This window comes from Lathamus discolor, chromosome 6, assembly GCF_037157495.1.
Source record: "Lathamus discolor isolate bLatDis1 chromosome 6, bLatDis1.hap1, whole genome shotgun sequence".
NCBI classification, from domain to species: Eukaryota; Metazoa; Chordata; class Aves; order Psittaciformes; family Psittacidae; genus Lathamus; species Lathamus discolor.
In genome coordinates this window covers 76,369,447-76,393,152 of record NC_088889.1, presented here as the reverse complement: position 1 = coordinate 76,393,152, position 23,706 = coordinate 76,369,447, and the positions used below count along the sequence as shown (strand labels likewise).

General features: G+C 37.2%; 1 protein-coding gene across 21 annotated transcripts in view; it reads left to right on the top strand.

The window, feature by feature from the left end:
• CLEC16A (C-type lectin domain containing 16A) overlaps positions 1-23,706 on the top strand; it is a 188,536-nt gene that overhangs the window by 36,795 nt on the left and 128,035 nt on the right. For 20 of the 21 annotated variants that reach the window (XR_010613641.1, XR_010613639.1, XR_010613635.1 and 17 more), the window contains 6 exons: positions 376-504; positions 4,314-4,434; positions 10,282-10,433; positions 11,142-11,346; positions 12,731-12,898; positions 18,362-18,508. Coding sequence is in view for 12 of the 21 variants with exons in the window: in XM_065683850.1 (XP_065539922.1) it covers positions 376-504; positions 4,314-4,434; positions 10,282-10,433; positions 11,142-11,346; positions 12,731-12,898; positions 18,362-18,508 (922 nt within the window). In the remaining 9 variants the exon portion in view is untranslated. Of the gene's footprint in view, positions 1-375; positions 505-4,313; positions 4,435-10,281; positions 10,434-11,141; positions 11,347-12,730; positions 12,899-18,361; positions 18,509-23,706 lie in introns of those variants that run through there. The other variant, XM_065683855.1, reaches the window with a different exon arrangement.

Sequence of the window (23,706 nt, the reverse complement as noted above, 5' to 3'; positions counted from 1 at the left end):
ATTACGTGATACTTGAGAGTTCTTTTGGAGAGAGAAAGATATGGATAACTTTCTTATGATTGAAGTTGCAAGAACGTGACAGGCTTTTGTTTTTAGTACTCATGAAATAGCTTTTTGTCTGTAATTTTTCCAGAGTTATTTTCCCTGTGGGTTCTTTTCAGTATTGAAACTTCAACAGTGTGTTAGGGAATGATAAGCAAATAAAATAGCGATTGTGTGTAAGGATCTCAAAATAAGATAGATGGTATTAAAAAAAAGTCTCAGAACTCTGACAATTCCTTCCTGTTCAAATATGCAACCATGAATTGTATTTGAAAGTAAAGATGCAGATGCTTGTTGTTCTGTATAGTGATCAATGTTAAAATATTTTTATAGATTAAACCCATGAATGTAGAGTACTTGATGATGGATGCCTCAATCTTACTGCCTCCAACGGGGACACCACTGACTGGTATTGATTTTGTGAAAAGATTGCCTTGTGGAGATGTGGAAAGAACACGAAGAGTGAGTCATACTATTTTTCTTATTTTTTTTCTTGAAAGCTGCTTGGTTAGAAGCTTCATCCATAAAATCATGAAGATTTTATGAAGGCAGATCTGTGTGTAGAGTATATAATATTTACCTGTCACAATGAAAAAACTTTTTCTCTACAATTTCTTGTGTCTGATCAATTCAGTGTGTTCTTGCACTGGGGATTTAATTTTTTAGACCATGTGGACAACTCCATAAGAAGGCATAAGAAGTTGTGATGACATATGCTGGCAGTTTCCTTTTGTGATCTGTTATTTCAGTCTGTCATTATATTCCTATGGTAAGAATTGCCACTGAAAGGCTGGCTGACTTCATATTGATTGTCTTTCTTAGATATTGGAAAAAAAAACCCCAAGCAGTCTACTCAGGAGTGTTCATCTTGCTGAAGTAATTCATGATAGGGGTCTTGAGAGTGAGGAGAAAAAAAGAAAAATACTTATTTTTGTGACTGACACAATCTGTAGAGGTGATACTGACCTGAATAACAACATTTTTATCAGCACGCTTGGGATAATCCCTTCTTGGCCCTTATCTGGCAGTGTCATAATAAGCCTTGTGGTGCCAGTAAGTCTATAAGATATCTTATTGCACAACATTGTCATTTGAAAAGTGGTGTTCTTTGGGTAGCTTTGCACTTGCATGTCTGCATAAGTATATTCAATATGTGCTCTTGAAGAAAAAAATGTATTTCCAGGAATCTTCAGAAAACTTTTGCTATAATTACTTCTTATAAGCCGTGAAACTTTTGTTATCACAGGAAGTTTGATAAAGTACAGTGAATTATCTTGAAAAGTATTGTTCTTAGAAAGCAAAAATGTTTCGTAGAATTTCCTTGGAGACATTGAACAAAATGATACTTAGAAATGTGTTAATAGAAAATTGATTGCTCCATGGTTTTTCATATGCTAAGTAAGGAGTAGTTTAACTTCTGTTGGTGGAAATTCAGAAATCAATATTAATATTCCTGTAAATCCTTTGGGATTGAAGGGTCTTTCTTGTCAGCAAGAACTCCCAGAATGCTTCTTTGTTGGTCCTCTTCCCCCTGATTGTATTGCTCTAAAAGGTTTAGAGTTTGTTAGAATTCCTGTGCTACATTTTTCGTGCTGGGCTCTCCTAGGCTGAATTGCCATAGCAATGTGCTGAACTTCAGGTGTATCTTGTGACAAAGTGTATCTTGCTGCTGCCGCTTAACCTGCGAGAAGTCCTTTTTGCTGACAGGTTCAGATGGATAGTGACTCAATTCAGAGAATCCCATGGCATGATTCTAAAAACGCTTTATTTCACTAGCAAGTGAAAAAGTCCCGTACTTTGATTATATCGTGAGTTCTTAGCTGTTAGTGATCAGATCCTTTTAGGCTCTCATTTCTTTTGCTATGGGAAGTGCCTCTAAGTGGCAGGTCTTTTGCTGTTTAATTTTAGCAGGAACTCTCAGAAATCAGAACTCTCGAGTTACCAAATGCACATCTCCAAAATCCAGACAGCCAACCCCTCTGCCTTGAAGCGTTAAAATGACTAGAAGTTTCTAGGCTGCTTTCTGAAATCAACTATTACTACTTGATTGAGCCTTCTGCCCAGAATCAGCAATTCAGTTACTGTTTGTTGGTTGCATTTCTTCCTTCTGATTTCTATAGTCCTAAAGATGGTGTTGCTACCAATCACCTAGAATAATGCAAACTCACTTATATGCTGATTTGGGAAGCCAGGAACAGTATGGGTCATGCACCTCTGCATTTCGGAGTGCATAGCAAAGGCTTTGAGAGAAGGTTTTGAACTACCTGTAAGAACGCTACTTCATGGGAATGTAGGAAGATACTGGAAGGTTTCCCTTAAAACTGCTATTTCTTTGCCTGTGGTATGTATATGGATGAAGGAATCACTGCAGGGTATATCTCATCATAATGCATAGTTCTTTAGTGTAGATAGCAATTCATATTTGTTCATACTTAACCAAGAAGACCGAAGTCAGCTGAAAGAAATTCTAGGCCACTGCTCTGCTGTTTTATTGAGATCTAATAAACTGCTATAGGAAGTCACAAATCACATGCTTTTGGGTTTGTATTGCTGCTAGCAAAGTAAGGGATGCCAGTATTGCAAGAAGCACAGTGTAGTTCCCTTTTCATCTGATGTTCTTGATTATTCTTTTCTTGCAAAGGCTAAAATTCTAACTTTTTTACCCACTCCTGTAGTAAATATGATTACATGTTTGGAGATGAGTAACATTAGTTTTATAGGGAATGTGAGGAAAACTAATGCTCTGTGTAGGAGGGAAAGAGTAAAAGCAAGCTAAGTGATGGCTGCCCTCTGAATTTTTAAACCCCTGGTGGATTTGACTTCTTTGAGTTATCAAATATGCAAGGATGTTGCTCTTTTTGATTGAACTTGGAAACTTTTAAACCCAATACCATGAATTCCTCTTGAAGCATCTGGTAGTAAAGCTGCTTTATAGTAAGTGATCCTGTTTAATTTCAGTAAATGCACAATATGCAGTCTGCCTAAATGGGAGAGATCATCTCCCATGAGGAAGTGACTCTGCTGTTATTCATAAGGCAGTGTTAATATCATGGTTTTGTTAGATACCCTTGACATTCTCTGCTTGGAATCACCATTTTGCCCTGTTAGGTTTCAACAGTATGCCACATTGGTCTGCTCTGGGACAGTTTATGGAAGAGCCATATACATGGCTTCCTTCTCTTCATCCCTGTTCTGTCAGAAGTTTCTGAAAGCACCACCAGGATGATATTAACTGCCAAGGATTCATTTCTGCTTCACAGGAGCCACAGTTTTGTTGTTTTTAAAAATACAGGGCTGAAAGTTTTTGCCTTAAACCAGTTTAGATTTGTTTTTCCTAATACTTACTGCATTCCAGGGGTTCCTAGGTACTGCAGCTGTTCCATGAATTCAGTGCTTTTACTGTAAGGCAGCAGTTAATTTAGACTATGCCACAGAATTACTACGTAGAAACTGTTTGAAAACCAGAAGTAATAAAAAATAATATTTTTTTCATTTGCTGTACTGAAAATACAGTTGTTTTAAGGGAATAGGATTATAAATGGTGCACTTCAAAATGTGGCTAATAAAATGATGACACTTTTTTGGCACTTTATCTAGTCTTTGCATACTATTTGTCATTGATTTCTAAATCAAACCAAGAATATTAATTTCTCACAGCAGCTGTTGGAAGTTTCTTGGGACTGGTGCAGCTTTTAGAATGCTTTGCCCTCATATAGACCTTCTGAGAATGGAGATGAAGTTCTCTGAGAATGCTGTATTGCAGATGATTAGTTTTGATGAATACAGCAAATTAAAACTCAAAAATCCCCAGTTTTCTCTGAAACTTGTAGATGTCTTGGCTAGACTCCAACAGAAAACTTGTTGCTGTTTAAAGTTCAAATTGTGAGAGTCTCTGAAAGTTGCTTGTATGGTTGTCTGTAGTGTACATGTAAATACAATTAGTCTTCAAATAATGATAATTAAAAAAAAGTCTAGTATTGTTGGTTTTGCTTTAACAGCTCCTGTAATCATTCGCCTGTCAGTCACAATGTGTGTAAGTGTGCCAGTGGGATAAAAGTTCTGCTTCTTCTACTTCATTAAAAATAAATAGCATGTTTCTACTACTTCTGTGTCCTTTTTAACTGACTTTGAAATTCCATTCTACTTTCTCAATTTAAAAAGTAGATTTCCTGCACTGTAGCAAACTCCAAGATGTGAAAGCGTAAGACTCTGTTAAAACCTGTATTACTGAGTGCAGTGATATTGTAATATTCTTTCTCCAATTTCTCCAGGCAATCAGAGTTTTCTTTATGCTCCGTTCACTATCACTGCACTTACGAGATGAGCCAGAAACTCAGTTACCACTCACGAGGGAGGGAGATCTGATAAAGGCAGATGATGTACTCGACTTGAGTAAGTAGTCCCTTCCTTGATTTCTCAAATAGTCCATGACTTGGAAAAATTGCTGGCTTTTGGTTGTTTTTTTTTTTTTAAGTTATATTGCTACATTGTTTGTGTACTGACTACCAAGGAGGATGTTATTAAGTTTGTTTTCTATTTCTATTTCTATGGATTTGGAACACTTCTTGTGGTGTGTGTTTGTTTGTTTGTTTGAAGAGGCTGTTAATAAATATTCTAGAGTTTAAATATTAGCACAGAAAAGATTTAGTCTCATTCGCCTGGTTTCCTGGTACATTAGTTTTCTAAATGAACTGATCTTAGGAGGATTTTCATTTATCCTGCTTTCACTTAAACAATTCATTAATTTTAAGAGACTAGAGGTAATTGCTCCAACAGCTACACTATGCTGGTTTACTAATACTGGGATTTGGTCACCATCGTGTGTGTGTGTGTCATTGTTACCCTGTCCTGTCCATCCCCCAGAGTTCTTTTTCTTCACATCTCTTCTGTCATTTTCAAGTTGGTGTATGGAAGATATACTCCCATAACTGAACAGGATCCTAAGCTATTCCCAAGGGGAATCAGTTTGTAATGTCCAGAATGTCATTGGGATACTAAGTAGTACTTAGAAGGTAAAGTACCTTCTTTCTGCAGTATCATGGAGAAAAAAAAAACAACACCCAAAAGAGTTGGAAGGAATAGAATCATGAAGTATGTATTTGTCCACAAAGTCAATATACCGGTGTTTATTTAATATCAAAATATACATCTTCAGATGACCTTCAGTGTTACTAAACAGTACAACTTCTAGAGTCCAGACTAAATCGTAAAGCTGTAGTTCCACTGTCTCTAGCACTGACATTGTTTAAGAAATAGTAATATGTCGTGTTCAGAATCAGTCCTATCATAGTCTGAGACATTTGTTTTTGTTTAAAGGCTTAAAATATTTAGAAAAGTGTACTTTTAGGCTAGAATTTAAAAGAAAGCACATGACAATGTATATAGTATTAACTCTATTGCCTGTAATCAAGACCTAGAAGATTTTGATATATGGGTGTTAAGTTCTATAAGTTGTTAACTTCTGTTCAGGCAGTTGTTTTATTCAGAGCTTGGAGGTACGATTTGTAGCTTTAGAGGGCATATGATTGCAAAAATAGTGTGTGTATTTGCTAGGGGTTTAATCTTTGAAGGTTCTTGTTCTTTAAAAATTAAAAAAGGGGGGTGCTTGATGTTTCAGATGTTAAATTTTTTATTGTCTTATGTTTAAATGCCTGTTGAACATACTTCAGCTAAAAAGATAGTTGCCCTAGTTGCCATAGTAGATGTTATATGATTATATCCAGTATCTCAGAGACCTTTCTGTGCATCAAGTCCATCAAAATATTAATTACCCTGGTAAAGGGAAAACCAGCTCAAGTGTTGTCATTGCCCAGTAGAGAAGAGAATATCAGTATTTTGGTATGCTGTTGCTTGGTGCCGTATCTTGGGAGGAGACTTAACAGCTGATGAAACGTGACCCAAAAAATTACACTTGTGTGCCTTTTTTCAGTTATCACTTTGGAGATATTTTCAATCAGACAAATTCTCCTCAATCTATATTTTTACAGTGCTTTTTAAATTTTTCTGAACATTAGATACCGCCAGTGGTTATGCTCATTTGTATACATATAGTGACAAGAAGCAGAAGTTAATAAGATCCAGGAATTTCTTCAGCTACCGTTCGGATTTTAAAATCTCTTGCAAAACTCATGTTATCAAAATGCCTTCCCCCCCATACTGAATGCAATGTTGGTGTTTTATGGGAGATTGATAAGAAAGGTTAAAGTTTCTTGTGCAGAATCATTTTAATGTTTTGATGTACATATGTTCATTGTAACCCTTTTAAGTGTAATTGCAAGGTTGTCAGCACTCTATATGACTCTGCGTTTAGAAATGAGTCAAGTATTCCACAGAAGGCTCATTCCATGTTGCTGGGTATGCTGCTACCACAATGATATATACTGCTACTGTTCAGAGTTGTTTATTACTGTAAATAGTTTTGAAGCACTCATGTATTATGTGATAACTGCCTGCCTTAGGCTGCATGTGAGTTTGTAGGTGTCTCATGTAGGTGGCTTTTTAATCTTGTTCAGCATTTCACTGTTTGTGTGAAGTTCACTGGCAGCTCAAATTAACAGTCATGGGGCTTGGTTTCAGGCTGCTGATTCTATTAGTGACAATGTTTTAAATGCCATGGCCAAGAGGTTAATGATGATACATTGAAAGCCATTATTTCTTTGCTAAACTAGGAAAAATTAACATTATAGGTAAGACTCCTTGTTCACTCTTGTCTCTACCAAATAAATAGGTTTTATAAATAAAATCATAATGTTTTTTTCAATAAGATTTGAGGCAAATTTATCATAAAATAATTGAGGTTGGAAGGAACATCTGGAGACCATCTAGTTGACTTCCATGCTCAAAGCAAGGTCAGGTAGAGCAAGTTGCCCAGGGCCCTCACCAGTCAGGTTTTCCATCGTTGAGGATGGAGATTTGACAGTGTCTCTGGGCAACCTGTTTTACTGTTTGACCACCTTCACAATAAAGAAAGGGTTGTGGGGTTTTGTTGTTGTTTGCCCCCCCCCCCCCCCGCGTTTCTGTGAAATTTCCTGTGGTTCATTTTGTGCTCAGTGCTTCTCATCTTGTTGGATACCACTGGCTTCAGCTTCTTTACTCCCCCCAGTCAGGTATTTGCGGAAGTTGTCAAGGGATTTTATCATAGGGCATATAATTTTTTTGTTCTGTTAAATATCTTCCAAGGAATATCATTTAGTAGTAAAGAAGAATAGCATACCAAATGGGCTACATGCTGTTGGAAAAAGTTTTTTATGTAAAGTAGGAGGTGGTACATTTACTATCTGCAGCCTAATGCTTATTTTAGACTGCCAGCTAAGCACACAAAGTGCTGAAAGGTTTCTGTAAGAGCTTTTAGTGTCTACAGATGATTTCTAGAATTATCATGACTGTAAATTATAAAATCATTAAAGATCAAACCCTGGGGTAGGTGAGGCACATTTAGACCATCTCCTAAACTAGCTGTTACATTTGTAAAGACTTCATATAATACAGTCTTCACAGGCAGATGTGTGCACCTCATTTGAATCTTCTTTGCTGCAAGCAGTTGAAATCTTCAAACTCTCCTTCCTGGTCTGTATTTCCTAAAAGTTGTATTTTTCTTGGACAAAGTCCAGAGAAATCTTGGATCCATGTCTTGGATGTGTATTGTCTGAACTGGCCGCAGGCTTCATTTTGCATGAGATAAAAATGAGCATTTGTGTTAGTCTTGGAAACGGCAGTACACTTCTTTGCAGCAGTGGCATGTCAGTGAACCATTCAGTCTGTGGTTCACTTTAATCCCCTGATCAAATTTCAGTAGTATTTAAGTTTACTGGGCTTGAAATTTTTACCTAAATGTGGTTGGATATCTGTAACTGGTTTATAGCTTAGCTGTAAGCTCAGATCAGTTCACTGGAAATGTGTTTAACCACATTTTTTCTTCTGTTTTTGTCATAAAGGATGACTGTACTTTATGACCCTTCAGTAGCTGTGAACAGTCATGTAAATGGGGTACATTGAGTTGTATAAACTCAGAAGATTCCTGTAACAGTTTCCTAATAAATGAGTAACTATTTCTTCTGTTCTTTGATAAACTTTAACAGTAATGCTTTACTTGAAGTTTTTGTCACACCTAAAATGAAAACTTTCTGCTCTGGAAAACAACTGCTCTTGAAGTTCTTTACCTTATGTACTGCATTTCTGTAGTCCGCCAGTTGAATATGTACAGCAGTTATTTCAAGTACGTTAATCTGCTTGCAGTTGCACTAAAAACTGCATAAATACTAGACAAAACCAAGTATTTGAGAACTTCATGACTATATTGCGTGTTGTAGCCTATGTGTTGAGAATCTTGCAATAAATTAGCCACAGAATTCAGAAACCTCACATTACTTATTTGGAGGTGTCAAAATCCAGCTTCTTCAGGTCTAGAGAAGAATATGGCTGTTCCACAAACTTGTATCGATGGAAATAAATGTGTTGATGAACTAATTGGATTAAAGAATGAAAGAGGCAATAAATGAAGGGTCCCAAGATAAGCAGTAACCAGACATGTTCCAGAGTCCTGTTTTGAAATACAGCTGTGGAAAGCCTTAAGGGCTCATTAACACTGGTAAGACTTTATGCTTGTTACTGAGACAGCCTCAGAAAAGATACTGGCTATAAGAGCTCGTACAATGTGGAGGATAAGCCGTAATAAGCCCATCCAGTTTAGTCATACCAGCTGTTTGAGAATTAATTTCTTCTCAGTTAACAGCTATAAGGATTCTCTTGGGTTTTTCTGGTTTCTATGTCTTGGAAAAAACATTGTGTACATTACGTATGACTTCTGGGGAGCTAGTTCTGTTTTACCCAAAGTGTATTCCTAGAAAAATGTTTGTTCTTCACTGGAAACTTAGTCTTGTGAAGGGGCAGACTATCAGTTGTGTAGGTTCATTAGTCACTTATTTTCACCATGGAACTGCTGCCACTTGTAGCTTTTGTCTATTAGACTTGGACCTGCATTGAATTTCTTACCCATTTGTACTATTTATGCATGGATTAAAATCTTTCTCCTAGGTATTCTTTAAATGAAGTTAATTGAATTATTAAGGGTTTTGGTTTTGGTTTTTTTTTTTTTTTTACGTAAATCTAATTTTCATGTCCGTTTTTATTGTAGTAGTCTTTACAGTTTCTTTCAGCCTGCTCCTTTCAAACTGTGTGTACTTCAGGTGGCAATACAATCAAATATGTTTGAGTGTTTTATGCCTAAATTCACAGGCCAGTACAGAATAAATGACACTTGAAATATTCTTGTTTTACTATGACTTAGAAACTTTTATAATAACTTCAGGCTTTCTAGTTATTAATGAAAAGGTGAAATAATTTAGGTATTAGAAAGTATTTGAAGTAAAGGAAAAGCTACGATGAAGTCTGCTGTGAGGTGTCAGTGCCAGTTTATGGGCAACTAGTATACTCTGATGAAAGAATGTGATTTAGATTTTCAAGATTGATGGTTTGAACTGGAACAGGTGCATTGAGGAGATGTAGGAGGATCAGGGAATGGTGTATTTAAAGCTTGAGATCTGTATGTTGGGGCTTGTCTGAGGGGTACTAGAATGAATGATTAAGAGAGGATATGTTTATTCAATGTAAATTAATAAAGTTGGTTGGGTAAAGGAAAGAAACATCACCTCATTTAACAAATACTGGCAAAATCCTCATTCAGTTAATCTGGAGCATCCCTGTAGTCTTGAAGCTGAAAGGCTTCCAACAGTCAGAAAGTCAGGTTCTAAACCTGTAGAAATGGAGCTTGTGTCAGAATGGAGGTAAAGTTTACACTGATGTACAGGCAGTTGCCTGCAGTGCTGCTGTGCCTCATACACGGCGGGTATCTCTGGTCTTTGGACAAGACTCTGGGACTTTAAGTTAGTGAGACAAATCAACATTGTTGCAATTTCTCCCCTGAAATGAAGTGACCTTTTATACTAAAAGGTAATGAAGGCAGTAAAAGAAAGCAAGGTACTTATAATACACATCTGATACATAACTTGTAAGATACCTCAGCCACTACTATTGAAATATATTCTGTCCTTTCTATGTAACTATAAATATGATAGGGAAATGCAAAGTATTTATTAAAAAAAACAGCCTTGAATAACTTCAAATGTGTGTTGTAAAGATGATTACACTTTTATTCATTAAAATTATGTTATGTAAAACAAACAAAACCCAGAATCCTTAACTTCAGTAGCTAAGTTATGGAATTCTTTTTCCTTCCTTCAGATAACAGTGATCTAATTGCTTGTACAGTCATAACAAAGGATGGGGGTCAAGTTCAAAGGTTCCTGGCTGTGGATATATACCAGATGAGCTTGGTTGAGCCAGATGTTGCCAGACTTGGATGGGGTGTAGTTAAGTTTGCAGGCCTTTTGCAGGTAGGAGGAGTTTTAATATGGGTGGTTACTTTTTCTTGGCTGAAAATCTACATTTATATTAGTAATACCAATATTAGCTTATATATTTAAGCTCTGTACCATGCTTACTTTTTTCTTCTGTTACTAGTCTTTTTTTTCTAGGTTTTACCTTTTAAACTATTTCTGATTTTGTGAGGAAATTTGCATACCTAACTAAAGACAAACTTGAAAATAAGGTAACTTAACTTCCCCAGTATATATTGGGCTGTGTTCATTTGAACACTGGAATCATATGCAATTAGGATTGAGTCCCAAGCACTTGCCTTAAGTAGCACAGTAATGAACTCTCCTGGAGTTCTGGTCTTACTACACAGGTAGGGAAGATGACATGTTGTAACTTCAAAATCATCTGTGCTTCTCTAATTCATTTCAAAAGCTTTAAGAAGTTTCCCTCATTTGTATCTTTCTTGCCTTAGCCAACACTGTATTTCCTTAAAACTTGCTATGCCCAAATAACTCAGTTGAATTTTAAACTGACAATCTCTGTAAGTACTAATTTCTGAAGAGCTAAATTCAGCATTGTACAACTTGTACAGTCCTTTTTCTTAACACAGAATCTGTTCCTAGGTGCTTTACTGAACCATTCATAGGGTTTTCTTTTAATGTTGGTATTTATAGTTCTAAAATGCAAACTTTTTTATTAGCAACTTGTGTTCTGTTTCTTTTTAGGATATGCAGGTGACAGGAGTGGAGGATGACAGTAGAGCTCTGAACATAATAATTCATAAGCCTGCCTCAAGTCCTCATTCTAAGCCCTTCCCTATCCTTCAGGCTACATTTATTTTTTCGGATCACATCCGCTGCATTATTGCAAAGCAGCGGCTTGCAAAAGGCCGTATACAGGCTCGGCGTATGAAGATGCAGAGGATAGCAGGTGAGCTGTTAGTTCAAAATGATTCTGAGGAACAAGATTTGGATGTCATAGCAAATCACTGTAACACAAGCATGTGTTAGAAAAATCTAAATAGTGGTGTGCCACAGAAAACTGTAAACTAGTGTCTAGTTTCCAAGCAATAGATTTTATTGGAGTAAAATGTGTTTTCACATTTTGTGATAGATGTGTCAAAGGAAGGACAAAAAAGCAGTCCTGTTTTGTTGCCACTAGCTGCCAGTCATCTCACAAAACTCAACATTTCTCTTTAAATGTCATTCAGTGATTCAAAATTCAAATGCCCTTCTTAAAAAGTAGATGTTCTATTGCCTTAGGACTAAATTGGAACTCAGCTTGCCTGAGTCCCGAGATGGATGGTGTCCCAGTGGTGTTATCGTAATGTTTAATGCTTGAATGAGCAATCCTAAATGTTGAGTCAGCAGCTATATTTCTGTGAGTGAAGGAAATGCATTCAAAGAGATGAAAGAAAGAGTTAATTTGAGTAAATAGCAAAGAGTGATTAAAATATTAGTCTAGTATTAAGTGACTGAAGAATAAATTGAAGCTTACCAGTAAACTGAATGTACTGGAGAGTTTAGAAAAGGCAACTCTGAAATACAGGAGGGAAAATAGCTGGGCAAATTAAGAGACACCAGCTGTGTAAGTTACTTGGATTGTCCAGTAGCAGTGCTGAACTGATCAGAGCTGTGAAAAACACAGTTGTAGCTGGTGTTAAAATTACTGAGTTGGCCAGAAAATTTCTCTGAGTATAGATGGTTTAAGATCATTTTAGTGTCTTATGGTTGTGTAGGAATCTGAGTGTTTTATGCTTTGAGTTTACAGAATAGGTATGTCATACGTATATGGCTTGCTTCATGTAAAAAAGTGCAAAGCAAGTTTGAGGTTAATACAGGTCTATTTTGATACTAAAATTTCAGGTAGACTGGTAATGGAAAAGCTTTTTTTTTTTTTTTGCCAGTTGGCAGTAGATTGTCTCTTTACATGGGTTTCTGCAGTGTTCAGTTGTAACTAATGAATATTTGTACAGTGAATACCAGAAGATTTATTTTTTTATCTTTTAAATAATTCCAGTGGCTTACTTCATGCAAGGAGCTTACTTTAATCCTTTTTTCCTCCTCCACTGTATTCTGAGGTTTCCTTAGCATGCATGTGTAGACAGCGGTGGTAGGAAAGGTTGCTATAAATGCTGTGTCTCTTCTTTTTCTAATACAGTTGTAACCATAATTAAGAGGTAAATGCAGGCAAGTGATGTCAAACATTAGGGTCTCTTCTCAAGATTCTGAGAAAACTATCAATTTTATTTTCACCTACTCTTCCTTTTATGTATTTTTGAGTAACAAAAATTATCAATTGTGATTAAACATAGTTCTGCTGGATCTTCCTGTTCAGCCTTCAACCGAAATTATGGGGTTTGGACACAGCTCTTCAGCTACAGCCCAACACCTTCCATTTAGATTTTATGATCAGTCACGGCGTGGTAGCAGTGATCCTACAGTGCAACGCTCTGTTTTTGCATCTGTTGACAAAGTTCCAGGTAAGATTAACATTTCTTAACAAGCAGTTTCTGCTTTGTGATTTGAATCTGCAACAGCTGAACTGTAACTTGTATGAGCAATGAAAAGCTTACTGTGATAGGTTTCCGAACACACAACTCCAGGATAAGACTTATGGAAAAAGTTACTCTTAGAGAAACAAGTGAATTCCAGGTGGGTGTGAATTCCAGGTACGTTGTGAGCAGTATCTGTGGCAGTTTGTCCAACTACACTGGAAGTGTCTTAATGTGTTGCCTTCCTTTACAAATTGAGTTAGTTTAAATTGTTCCACATACTCTGTATTTATGCAACGTCTGTCAGTTGTGCATAGTTCCTCCTTTAATTTGCTTATAATCATTTTCTTGCCAGTTTGAAAAGTAGCTGGGATACTGTGCGCTGCTTCATTTACCTTAGAGGTAGCAAAACAGAAAAGGGGCACAGCTGCTTAGCTTGAACATTAGCACAGAGCATCAGCTTGGAATTGGGATTAAAGGTAGTTTGTTTAACCAACCACATGGTTACTTTGAATTCCAGGAAATGGAAACTTCCATTGTATGCACATGCAATTCAGGAGGAAAAAGTATTTTGAAGTTTTATTTGATACTAAGTACAAGAAACCGGGCACAGAACATGAACTATTTCAAATCCTGCGTTTTTGAAATGCATTTTATGACAGCCAATAGTATAATGAAACTGAATTGCTACATTATTTTACATCTGGTTACAAAATTAATATCAGAGGCCTTTTCCTTCTCTCCTTTTCTTCACTAATAAGTGTATGAGGTTTCCTAGTTCCAAGTGATTTTCACAGGAATCTCTTTGTGTTTATCCTTTAATCAGGCTTGGAGTGGTTTTCACTTTGAGAGTGATTTTGCTCCTTTTAAAAAAAAATTGAACAAGTTGTAGTTACTACCTTTGTGTATTCATTTCTTAATGCTACAGCTTTAAGTGATGCTTGAGAGTTCTGCAGATGTCACATAGTCTGTTAACTTGATTATACTTGTAAGCAACAAGTTACGCTTTCCTTCGATGATGGTGGGTTTTGCCAATTTAAGGGAGAGCCATTGTTTTGGCAATATTTTTAGAAGATGAATCACTTTCCTTAGTAGGACTATGTCAGCTGCACATCCAGGGTAGGTTTTAAGAAATTGACAGTGATATAAATGTTTTCACCCCTCCTGCAAATTTGACTCTGTGGAGAATTTTAGTACAACTGTTGAATGAGTTTGCTAATCTGTCTTCTCATTGAATGTAGAGTTTTCAAGAACTTCTATTTCAACCTGGTCTGCCTCAGTCTCTGTTGTAGTGCATACATAAAGCTCTACATATATCACTGGAGAGCATGTAGTTATCTTATTGTAGTCAACCTGTGTTTCACTTTGCTTTGTTGTTTCATGGTCCAAAGATAAAATCTGATTTGAAAGCGCTTCTTGATACCTGGGAAGAAAAGAGTGGGAGTTGTTATAGCTTAAGACCAGACTTTGTGCAAGGTTGGTGAAAGGTGGCAAGAATATAATGGACCACGCTTCAGAGCATACCAATTCAGAACATGCTAATACTCCTTACAAAAAGTACAGGTTAAGCAAATGCAGTGAGATGATGTAACCATCCCAGATGACTGGCTTAAGAAACTGGGCAGTTCTGATCAGAGAACAGAAGGAAAAATCCTTATCTTGATCAATTTTAACTCCTTGAAGTCATTACCATTAATATAATTCAGGATCTGGTTTAGGTTAATGGACTTTGCCAGAATGTTAGAGCATTTTAGGGATAGTTTTGCTGGCTGGACTGCTCATCATCTTGTTAGCTATGTATATGGTGCTCTTGAAGCTCTCTTTATAAAGAATTGCACCATTTTCAAAGAAACAAGCAGATTTGGTAGATGTCCTGTGAAGAGAGGTCTTATATTGAAAGAAATCACCACTTGCTCTCCAAGCAAACTCAAATACTAGATTCAAATCAAAGCTGTTTACAGATACATACATATATATATAATATATATATATACACACATACACACGCGCTTGGTGTGTCTAAAGGGTAATCTTGATGATTTCCTGCAAAATCTACATCTAAATATTTTAACAAGTGAAGTCACTTCCCTACTGAGAAAATTATTTTTGAAAGCAAAATGAATCAGTAGATCTCTCTTAGTTTTTTCTTAATTTTTAATACCTTAGTATATAGAATCATAGAATAGTTAGGGTTGGAAAGGACCTCAAGATCATCTAGTTCCAACCCCCCTGCCATAGGCAAGGACACCTCGCACTAAACCATCCCACCCAAGGCTTCATCCAACCTGGCCTTGAACACTGTCAGGGATGGAGCACTCACAACCCCCCTGGGCAACCAATTCCAGTGCCTCACCACCCTGACAGGAAAGAATTTCCTCCTTATATCCAATCTAAACTTCCCCTGTTCAAGTTTTAACCCGTTACCCCTTGTCCTGTCACTACAGTCCCTGACGAAGCATCCCTGTAGGCCCCCTTCAGGTACTGGAAGGCTGCTATGAGGTCCCCACACAGCCTTCTCTTCTCCAGGCTGAACAGCCCCGACTTCCTCAGCCTATCTTAATACGGGAGGTGCTCCAGTCCCCTGATCATCCTCGTGGTCCTCCTCTGGACTTGTTCCAGCAGTTCCATGTCCTTTTTATGTTGAGGACACCAGATCCAGGTGAGGTCTCACGAGAGCAGAGTAGATGAGCAGGATCACCTCTTTCGACCTGCTGGTAACGCTCCTTTTGATGCAGCCCAGGATACGGTTGGCTTTCTGGGCTGTGAGAGCACATGATGATGGTAAAATTTTGGGGGGAAAGGTTGGAAAGCTACTTCTTGTTAGTGTCAGTCTGCAAGCACAGTACGGCCATCCTAATTTTAAAATATAAAGGAAATATCATCTTCTATAGCTATGTAGCCCTTTAAATGAAAAAGAAAATGTAGGCAAGAATTCTGTGTAACTTTTTCATCACTTCTTGGGAATAGGAAGGCTTTAAACAAAGCCCAAGAATTGTTTAAACAGTGCTTGAGATTGTTCAAATTTATGTGAAGAAAGTTTATTTTAGTGTTGTCAAATATTATTCATTCTAAAAGCATATTATGCACTTAAAAAAATAGTGTGCCTTTCTTTAGCGGTTCACTACAGGCTGGTATAAAATCATAGATCATAATTTGTGGGTTTTTTAACTAATACTGTGTATGCTTGAAATAGTCAGGCTTTTGTAATTTATTGCTGCCTTCATCACCAGTAAGAAAACAGATGCTTTTGGTCAAAGTACTAATGAGGAGCTTGACATTCTCAGCTGATGAGCATCTACTCTTGTTACTGATTTTATGAGGTTAGATTGCTCAGCACATTTGAATGTCATACAAGTTATTTTGGAACTGCACTGTGGGACTCTTATCAACACTTTCATGTTCATCATCAAGCACAGCTACTGGAGGAAGATCAGATTGGAATAGTTGAGTACTACTAAGTTACTTCCAGTGTGAAATAGTTCAAGTATCCGATTCTCCATAATTCTAGGATACAGTTGCTTTTACAGCCCATAAGTATACATAAAGTATTTTTTTAATCATTTGTTCTGTGCAAGAATAATGGAGGACAACTGCTAAGTCAGTTTGTCACCTCATTTTGTTGTTGTATTTTTAATTAATATTCTTTGAACCATTACTTTTTATATTTAGTTAGATATTTAGTTATGGCTGCTACTTTTAAAGACCTAACTCTGCTGCCTTTTTATATGTATTTATATTGCCTAGTCATCAGTATTGTATAAGCTATATAGTAATCTTCCTGTCATGGTCTGAATGATGTAGAACTAATTACCTCTGTGCTGAGGTATTCAAGCAGAAGTGCCTGTTTGAGGTAGTTTGACAACACTAAGACTATACAAGCTACAGCTAATTTGATTTATGTAATACTACTGCATGTAATATTACTTGCTTGTGTGCAAGAAATTAAAGATAACATTGAAACTGAGTTAAATAAGCAGGGCTACAATTTAAGATTATTTGGAAGCAAATGTTTCAATGTAAGGACATGAGTCTGTGAGCACTGTTCTGCAAAGTCTTTAGGCAGGCAATCCTCCTGAATCCAAGCAGCTTTTCACAGGATTAATCCTTGTTTATTTCTTCTACCCTTTTGGTGAGGATGGAAGATTTACCCTCCCTTGGAAGTGCAAACCATTTGTGGATATAGAATGCTTTGGATGGGTACAGCTTTTTCCAGCACTATAAGGGAAACAAAATAGATTGATGTAAAAAGTCCTATACCAATAGCTTTAGTAACTGTTCCAAAACCAACTTTCATTCACTTTAAGAGATGTCTTTTCCTCACTTCTGTGGTCACAAGTCCATTGATTATTCCTTGTTTCCCGTCCTAACTGGTATTTCAAAATATGAAGTATGTATGAGAAGCCTAATGCATGTTTGCTATATTAAAAACTATATGTATCAGTGGCCCTGAGTGCTATAGAAGTCTTTCACGTTTGAGGTAGTTTAGTTTGTGGTTAACTTTTTGCAGACTATCAGGCGTCACTGTGCGTGACCTCAGTTTAACTTACCTAAATGATTGTAGAAGATCAATCAGTTGGGTTTCTGAAATAAAATACATGGGTTTATTAACACTTATGAAGTAATTAGCTGCTTCACAAACTGTTTTATTTTTAAATAAAATAGATGTCTCCTGCAATGGGGGTTATTTAATTCTTTCAAGTGGTGTTCATCTTGGACATAATGAATTGTAACTTCAAATAAGGGAAAAGCTTGATAAAAGTGGCATTTGCCCATCTAAAACTGTGATGCAAGTACTATGGCTATTCAGATGGCATTGTGTTTCTGCAAGTGGTTTTGGGTCTAGTTCTTGTGTATAAGGATGGGAAGTAGAAGGTAAGAATTGGGATTGCAGGTTAGGTCAGATTGTTAACAGCACTGGTGTTAGCTTTTGTTTCTTCCTTTCTTCATCCATTCTGGGTTTTTTTTTCTGTGCAACACAACCTGTCAGTGTGTGTTGCTGCTAGCAGCATTTTCCTGACATGCCATGTCTGTGTATTAAAGCTTTCACGTGCTTCTTGTAATGAGTCCATTTAAATTGTTTTGACTGGCTGCCTGCTGCATGGTACCAGCAAATTCCCCATATAGGATACTTTCTGAATGAATCATCCATCCAGTGCCATGGGAGATTCCCCATATAAAAGAATAAAGAAATGTGCAATGGTGCATTTGCTTTCATACCTGATTGTCAGATGCTTTCCTCTTCAGTGTTTACTATGCAGTTGAAGGCAACGAGTTAGGTGTTTCACAGTGCATATTGTGGCTACTTTAAGTAATTCAGGGGACTGCCAATAAGAAGTCAATTTAGCACCACTCTGATGCAATATTTGCACTTCCGCTTTCTCAGTTTTTTCATGTGGGTTAGCTCTTCCAAGCTAATTATTAACTCATAAACTTCATTGTCCTATTTTGCAGGTTTTGCTGTAGCCCAGTGTATAAATCAGCACAATCCATCACCAGTCTCATCACCATCACCTTCCAGTGGCAGTGGGAGTACGGGGCGCTGTGATTCAGTGGCTGCAAGTTCAACGTCCACCCCTTCTGCTGCGCAGAGCCCATCAGGTATTCATGATTTTCAGCCTTGGCGAATTAAGGGATATAGGATAAATCTATAGGATATTGTAAATTTAAGTTAGTATATTACTAGATTAAAAACTATAGGGCTTTATGGTTTCAGATCATGTGATCATTCAATTAAACTGGTTAAAGTAAATTGTGGAGCTTTCTGGAACACTAATAAATACTTTGCATCTTTCAGCAGTGATCTTAAGTAGTGGTGAAAAAATGTCCTGCTTGTCTGACTTGTCTCGTAGCACATGCAACTTAAAAGGTTGTTGTTTGTTTTTAAACTGAAGTATTGCTTTGCATGAATTTGTAATGTATACTGTTAGCCTTTCACCACAGTGGCTAGCTTGAACTCCACATGAAGCATCTTTTTTGAACTGGGTGACATTTGCTTCTATCTGATACTCGTAACAATGGCTCAAATGTGAAATACTTGAGAACAGTTATTTAGGATGCTAATGTGGTAAAGCTTTTGCAATAACACTCTTTGGCTGAAGCCACCACGTTTGAGGAGGCTGTTTCACTGGTACAGAAGCAGCTGTCATATATGTATACTGACTGTGTAACTTTCATTAATGTAGCTACTACCGTGTGTTTGCGTGGTCAGTATATTTAGTGAGTATGTTTATACTGGGACTTCTTGTTGCATTAGAATGCCTTCATTCCGCCTTTTTTTTTGTGTAGCATTTATAGAGAAGTTGTAATGGTGGTTGTTCTGAGTGCAAATTAAGTGTGAGGTAAAGCCTCAAGCTGGAGACTAAACAAGAAGTAACTCCTGAAGGATACATACCGAAGTGCTTTCATGCTGGAACAGACCTCCTCTACCTCAGTTTAGTTATAATGCAGTAGAGGTAGCTTGATTCTCAAGAACCTTTAAAACAGACCCCTCATTTAACAGTCACTTCCAATGTTAATGACTCCTTGGAATTGTTGTTCTGGTTCCCCCTTCTAGGACATACATTTTGCCTTTATTGGAAAGCTCATGTAGATGTAAGCTTTATTGCAGTTCTACAGGAAATTGTGCAATCTTTATTGGGCATTTAGTATATTGTAGATTTCGTTGAACAGCATCAGGAGATCAGTGTACATTTTATGTCCAAAGTGACCATCCCTGCAAAAAATGTTGCTGGAAAGGGTAAGAAAGGTTACTTAGGAAGTTTATGAATGATATGCAAAGCATTCTAGCACTCAGAATCTAGATTAAAACAAACCTATTTCTGTGAGAGACGTATAGTCAAAATATTCCTGCAACACATGTAATTCAAGAACACAATTTGGAATATTTTTCTATGTGCAGTCTATTCAAAAATTTGGAAGGACCTAATTTTTTCTCTGTTGGTAAGTGACTGCTGTTACCCAGTCTCCTGATGGCCTAGATAATATGTGGTGTTTACCCAGAGAAGTGGTACCTTTTGTCAAAAGTCTCAGTATAGGTTTGCACCACAAGAAATAATTTGTTTGACTGCATCTTTCTCCTTTGCAGTGTAAAAGTCTAATGTATTATGGCCTTTCTATTTACATCCTCTATTGATGAGGAAGTGAAATGCAACTGCAAGTTCTTGGCAGCAGTGATGATAGAAAACTGGGATAAAGGCAAATGAAAATTAAAAAAGTAAATTATTTTTCTTGCTAGAAGCAACATACTAGTTCAAAGAAATATCCAGCAAGACCATACTCCATGTTTCAAGCTGAGTACATCCAGAGCATATAATTGCTTATCTAGCATAAAAAGATAGTGCCTTATAACCAGAGACTATAGTTAAAATCCACTTACACAATATGTTGGCATATGTATAACATAAAGTTCTGTTTGTTTCCTGGAATTGAAAAAGCTTGGTGGCAGGAGGCTGCTTATTGTTTTCAGAAAAAAACCCAAACAAGTAAATTCTCTCCCTAGCCCCAAAAAAAACCTAAAAAATCCACAAAAAAAACCCAAAACACACACACACACAAAACAAACAAACAAGCCACCACCACCCCCCAACCAAAAAAGAGGGGAAGGTTGGGGTTTTTTAAATGCCTGGTTTCAGTCTGCGCATTACCAGTTAGGTTGCATGAACTGTCCACATTTAGTATGATTTGTGGCTTAATCATAAAGTATGTTCAAAATGGAACAGGCAGGAAAACAGTCTTTAGGTGAGTTTTGGTGTTTTGCACAGGATCTAGGTGCAGTGATATAGATGCATTAGCAAATGTAGTTGTGAAAATACAGTTCTGTCCCCTACCAGTATGAGCAAAGTCCATGGAAATGAATGTGAAAATGTGCATTAGCTACGTAAGTCCCAGGTCAGCAGCTTACATTAGGCTGCTGCAGGGATGACTTCTGAGCTCAGCTCCTGGATTTTGTACTGCTAACTACTTGGAGAGCAGTAACAAAGAGGAAGCAGTGACCGTATGTGCACGAGCAGGTAATTCAGTGCAACTGGATGATGGACAATTGGTAGTGAGGTGCATGTATCTGATCTGCCTGTAGTTTACAAATTTTGTTGTGGACCATATTTACCCTTTAGGATCAGGCATCATTGCCATGTATGTGATTGTCTGAAGGACCAGTTATTAGGTCAGATGTGTGTTGCTATTCAGATTTGAAGTGTATTTGGTGCACAGTTGCAGCATATCTTATAGTTTGGTTTCCTTGTGAATGCACAGAAACTGTTCCTAAAGTCAGACTAAAGCAGTAAGTGTACATAATTATTCAAAGTTACTCTGTTGGTTAGTACCAAACTGCTAATGTAACTGCAGCCAGTGATAGACAGCTAATGTTTTAAGTAGTTATAGCTGAGTGGTTAACAGTGTCTCAAGGTCCTTAGTATGGACTAGAGAGGGTGTTGAGATCCCCAGAGCTGGGTTTTTTGCGGGGTGGAGGGAGGATTTTCTCCAACCCAGGGAGCTTTGTTGACACTTTTTGCTGATCTTCAGTGTCAGATTAATTCTTTTGTCAGTTTCTGGGAACAGTGCTTCTGCATGAACTGATTTGACTGCTTCACTGCAAGTTTGTAATATTTACAGTGTTTATATGTAATAGTGATCTAATACTGGGAACTGTTGCCAGGAACATAAGCAAGAAAGAGATTATCTGTTTGGTATATCCAGATAGCTGATCCATAGGCTTCTGGGTGGACAGAAGTACACTGCTGAAAGAAAAGATAGTGTCTTGACCACTGTCTGTGTTGTATCAGGTTTTACTGACCACTCACTGATTTGGGGAAACAGTTGTTTGGTATTCACCCACTTGAATATAAAACAAAGTGATTTTCCCTTAACCTGTTGAGGACAATTGAAAATAAACTGCCTTGCTTTGCTGTGAAGCAGAAGAGGAGGCTTGCATGATGTGAAGTGGCTCCTTCAAGGAGAAAGTTACAGGTAGCTGGTTAACAGCAGTTACCTAGATCTGTTTTATGTCCCAAGGTAGCACTTGAATGTTGCCACCACCTGTCACATTTGAATCTCTCTTCTCATTTCCTGTTCCATTTTAAACACACTCATGTGAGCACACATATGTGCTCTCTATCCCTCCTTCCTTCCCTGCTCCCATGTTTGTTCTGGCAACTGCTCAGGCTGTTGACCATGAAGAACCTGCTAGATTACTCAGAAACTTCAGTCAAGAACACCAGACAAGGTAAAGGGGAGAGGTGTATGTGGATTCCCTCAGCTACCTTCCTTCAGAGCAACATCCTAAACCACAACAGCTGTTTCTCCGGTACCCTTGTGTTTATAGTGTCCTAAGTTACTGTCTGCTGACAGATTTAAAAATTTTGGAGCTTGATACATCTGAGGTGTACTTGTAATGTTCATAAAGTTGTTTCAGGACATAAGATTTGGAACATACACACTTTTATTTAAAGCTGATAAATGAGAACAAAATACAGAAAAATTGCATAATGGTTAGTTGAGAGAAAACAGTGTTATAAGATAGAGTATATATTAATAGTTCAACAGCAAAAAAGCCTTCAAAAATGTTTCACAGAAAATAAATTAATTTTGTGTTTTATAGAAATCCTTTGCTTGCTATCACTTCTGCCTGCATCAGTCACACAGTATTTTAATGTGAGGAGGGAGTTTAATTGAGTTTACATAAAATTACATGACTGCTGTGCATGTTTCAGTCATTGTAAGAGAACAGTTGTGACATTAACAGCACTGTCATGAGTAAAATAAGCTGTCATGATTCCTGAGTTTATCAGCTATCCTACCTGCTAATTTTCGCAATACTTCCTGGCACAGATACTTTAAAGCCTAGCAGCTCCCATATTTGGGAATTAAAGCTGAGCCCTTTACAAGATCTCCATTCCTTAATATTGAGAAAGCAGAAGTCATCCCTTAGAGGTAGCAGAAGCCCTAGCAAGACAGAAAAGGCAGTGTCAGATTCTGCAAATGCTGCTATCAGGTTGGGGTTTTTTTCTTTGTATTTACATGTTTGGTTTTTTAATTTAACATGTCCACTTGAAGTGTTGTGATGCGTAAGGTAAAGATGTTCTCTTGCTAGGCAGATTTTAATCATCAAGCTTCTGAGCTTGGAATACAGGCTCTTCTTGGCTACACTTGCTGGAGCCATGTTCTTCTTTAAAGTGCTTATTTATATATATGCCAAGGGTTAAGATAAAGAAGCTCTCTTCCTGTAAGTGAGCAGTCTTCCAGAATTATGTATGTGTAATGTCATCTACGCTGTATTTTATCACTTTTGAAGTTGTCTTAAGCTTTAAAATGCAATTGGCTTCAATACTTAAGAAAATGTTTACATGGGAGCAGTGGATATTGAGGACTTCAGAAGGCATTGATCTTCTACGCTACTTACACTGTATTTCACACTACTGGCAGGTATTGATGGTAAAAGGTCTAAAATAAGTACAGAGAGCTGTCGCTTGTTGCAGAGAATATATTCAATTCCAGTCAGTAAATTAAAATTTATATATTGCAAAGAGAAGAGAATCAAGCATGGAGAGCCTGTAAGAGCACTGCTTGCCATCTTACTGAAACCATCCCTGCCTCTTCTCTGTATAATCAGTAATGTAAATGTGGTTTGATCTCCGCTGTTCTATGATGCTAGTGATTTTCTAACTAAGTGAAGAAATACTTTTGTTTCTAGAAAATTCCTTTTCTAGAAACTTACTATGCACCAAGCATCATCATCTGAACTGCTGCTATCTTTAAAAACACTATCATAAACCAAATCTAATACTTCAGTTTCATATCAT